Here is a 2,087-nt window from a genome sequence, read left to right on the forward strand (position 1 = left end):
GAACTGTCCTAATAATGAGAATGTATGAGGGAAATGGAGAGCCTGTTTAGAGTACAGGCGGGGGTTGGGTGGGGAGGAGGGAGATTTGGGACATTGGTGATGGGAATGTTGCACTGGTGATGGGTGGTGTTCTTTACATGACTGAAACCCAAACACATTCATGTATGTAATCAAGGTGTTTAAATAAATATATATTAAAAATAATTGTGTAATCACTACCATTTATATCTTAGGAAACTAGATAAACTCAGATAATATGCATAAGTGCTGAGATTTGTGTGAGGGACATCTTGATCTTGTTCACAGTTCTTTGAGCTGGTCCAAGCTTCTGAAAGCCTTTCTGGAAATGTCCCAGATTGTGTGAACCTACACCATGATTCCACGTGAAACTGAAATCAATTTCATAATACCACATGATACCATAAATGTTGATGTGTAGCTTTCACAAAATAATTTTCATTTTCATTTATTTAATCAGAATTCCATCTCAAGAATATGGAGATAAAAATATGCTCATGAGCACTGCTCCACAAATGTTGCAGAAGATAATCTTGCCAACACATGTAATTAATATCAGAGAGAATAAATTCTTGCTTTTGCACAGAATTTATAAAAATGTGCAAAGATATACCTCCAAATATGCCTGAATTTTACACAACTCTGTTAGAAATATCACTGATCCAAATTTAAGTTGCAAATACACTGACTTTGCTTTGTGGATCCTAAATTGAAAGGATCAGTTCCATTTTACAAATAGGGATATCCAAATAAGAAACTTCTGTACAAGTAACTCTCCCAAACTCACAAAAGCAGGAAGAACTAAAATGTGTTATCCTCACATGTACCCCAATTGTAATTTACCTATATTTCACACATTTTGTTTTTTATCCTGCCTTCTTTTTTACTAAGTGGAAATAAAATGAAACATTTGTCTTCATTTAATTGCTTTTTCTCAAGAACAATGTTTGAATAATATTTGTATAAATATTGAGTAAACAATAAAAAGTGGGTGCATGCTAAGACCTACAGAACAAGTACATGCAATCACACATGACATAATTACATGTGGTTCTTCTTTCAGTAACTGAAAATCTCCAGCAGACAATCTTGAAGAAAAATAGTAAGAATACAGGCGTCTAGGAGAATACTGTGCTTCTATTGGCTATTGCTTAATGATAAAGGAATATACTGAGATTTTTAAGTGAATGCTGAGCCTGTGGACTCCTTCTAAATCTCAGAAACCTGACTTTTCAGTAAGAAGGTAAGAGGCCTAAACATTCCTGTTATCTCTTCACCAAGCATAACTGTCTCTTCCTCAGGTTTCAAACAGATTCAGGAAGTGGGTTGTGACACTGTGTGTCTCGCACAGAAATATGTGCCTGTGTCCTCAAGCCTCAGATTGCTCATTTCCATGTAGGCTGTGCTGGTGGACTTGTCTGCAGTGAGAGTGACTCTGCCCTGGAACTTCTTTAAGTAGATTGTATCACCATTATCAGTGTAAATATCTCCCATCCACTCAAGCCCTTGTCCAGGTCGCTGCTGCACCCAGTTTATTTCGTAGTTAGTGAAGGTATATCCGGATGCCTGGCAGGAGATCTTCACTGATGTCCCAGGCTTCCTCAACTCAGGCCCAGACTGCACCAGCTGCTCCTGGGAGTCCACACCTGTGGGCAGAGATTGGATTGGAAGGACTACCCTGAATGGGCCTTCTTCCCTTCTCAGGCCAGGGACTGGGACCCTTACCAGTGGCCACTGTGAGCAGGAAGAGGATTTTCCATATCCATTCCATGCTGCGGGCTGGGCTCACACAGCCACTTTAGTAAGTTGAGGTGTATACTTGTGATATCCTTTCACACAAACATTTCTGTATTTATTTTCAATAGGCAAGAGTGTATTTGCGTATTCATAAGGGAAATTATTCATAGTTAAATCCTAGTCCAATATATAGAAGAAGCAAATGATGTACTTAAGCTTATCTCTCAAGTTTGTGAACACTAATATTTTGAGTTTATGAGCCATAGCCTGTCCTTTACTCTGCAGTAGAGAAAATCCTATTGGATATTAGACAGACAGGCCTTGCTACTCTC

The 2,087-nt window shown here is 38.6% G+C and overlaps 1 gene segment (V, D, J or C); it reads right to left on the reverse strand.

The window, feature by feature from the left end:
* Positions 1-247: 247 nt before the first annotated feature.
* On the reverse strand, positions 248-1,801 carry LOC126015886 (immunoglobulin heavy variable 1-69-like). The segment is given in 3 exon segments: positions 248-439; positions 1,354-1,664; positions 1,744-1,801. Coding segments are annotated over 3 exon segments (549 nt in total).
* Positions 1,802-2,087: the final 286 nt, after the last annotated feature.

The sequence above is a fragment of the Suncus etruscus genome, chromosome 8 (assembly GCF_024139225.1).
Source record: "Suncus etruscus isolate mSunEtr1 chromosome 8, mSunEtr1.pri.cur, whole genome shotgun sequence".
Taxonomy (NCBI): domain Eukaryota; kingdom Metazoa; phylum Chordata; class Mammalia; order Eulipotyphla; family Soricidae; genus Suncus; species Suncus etruscus.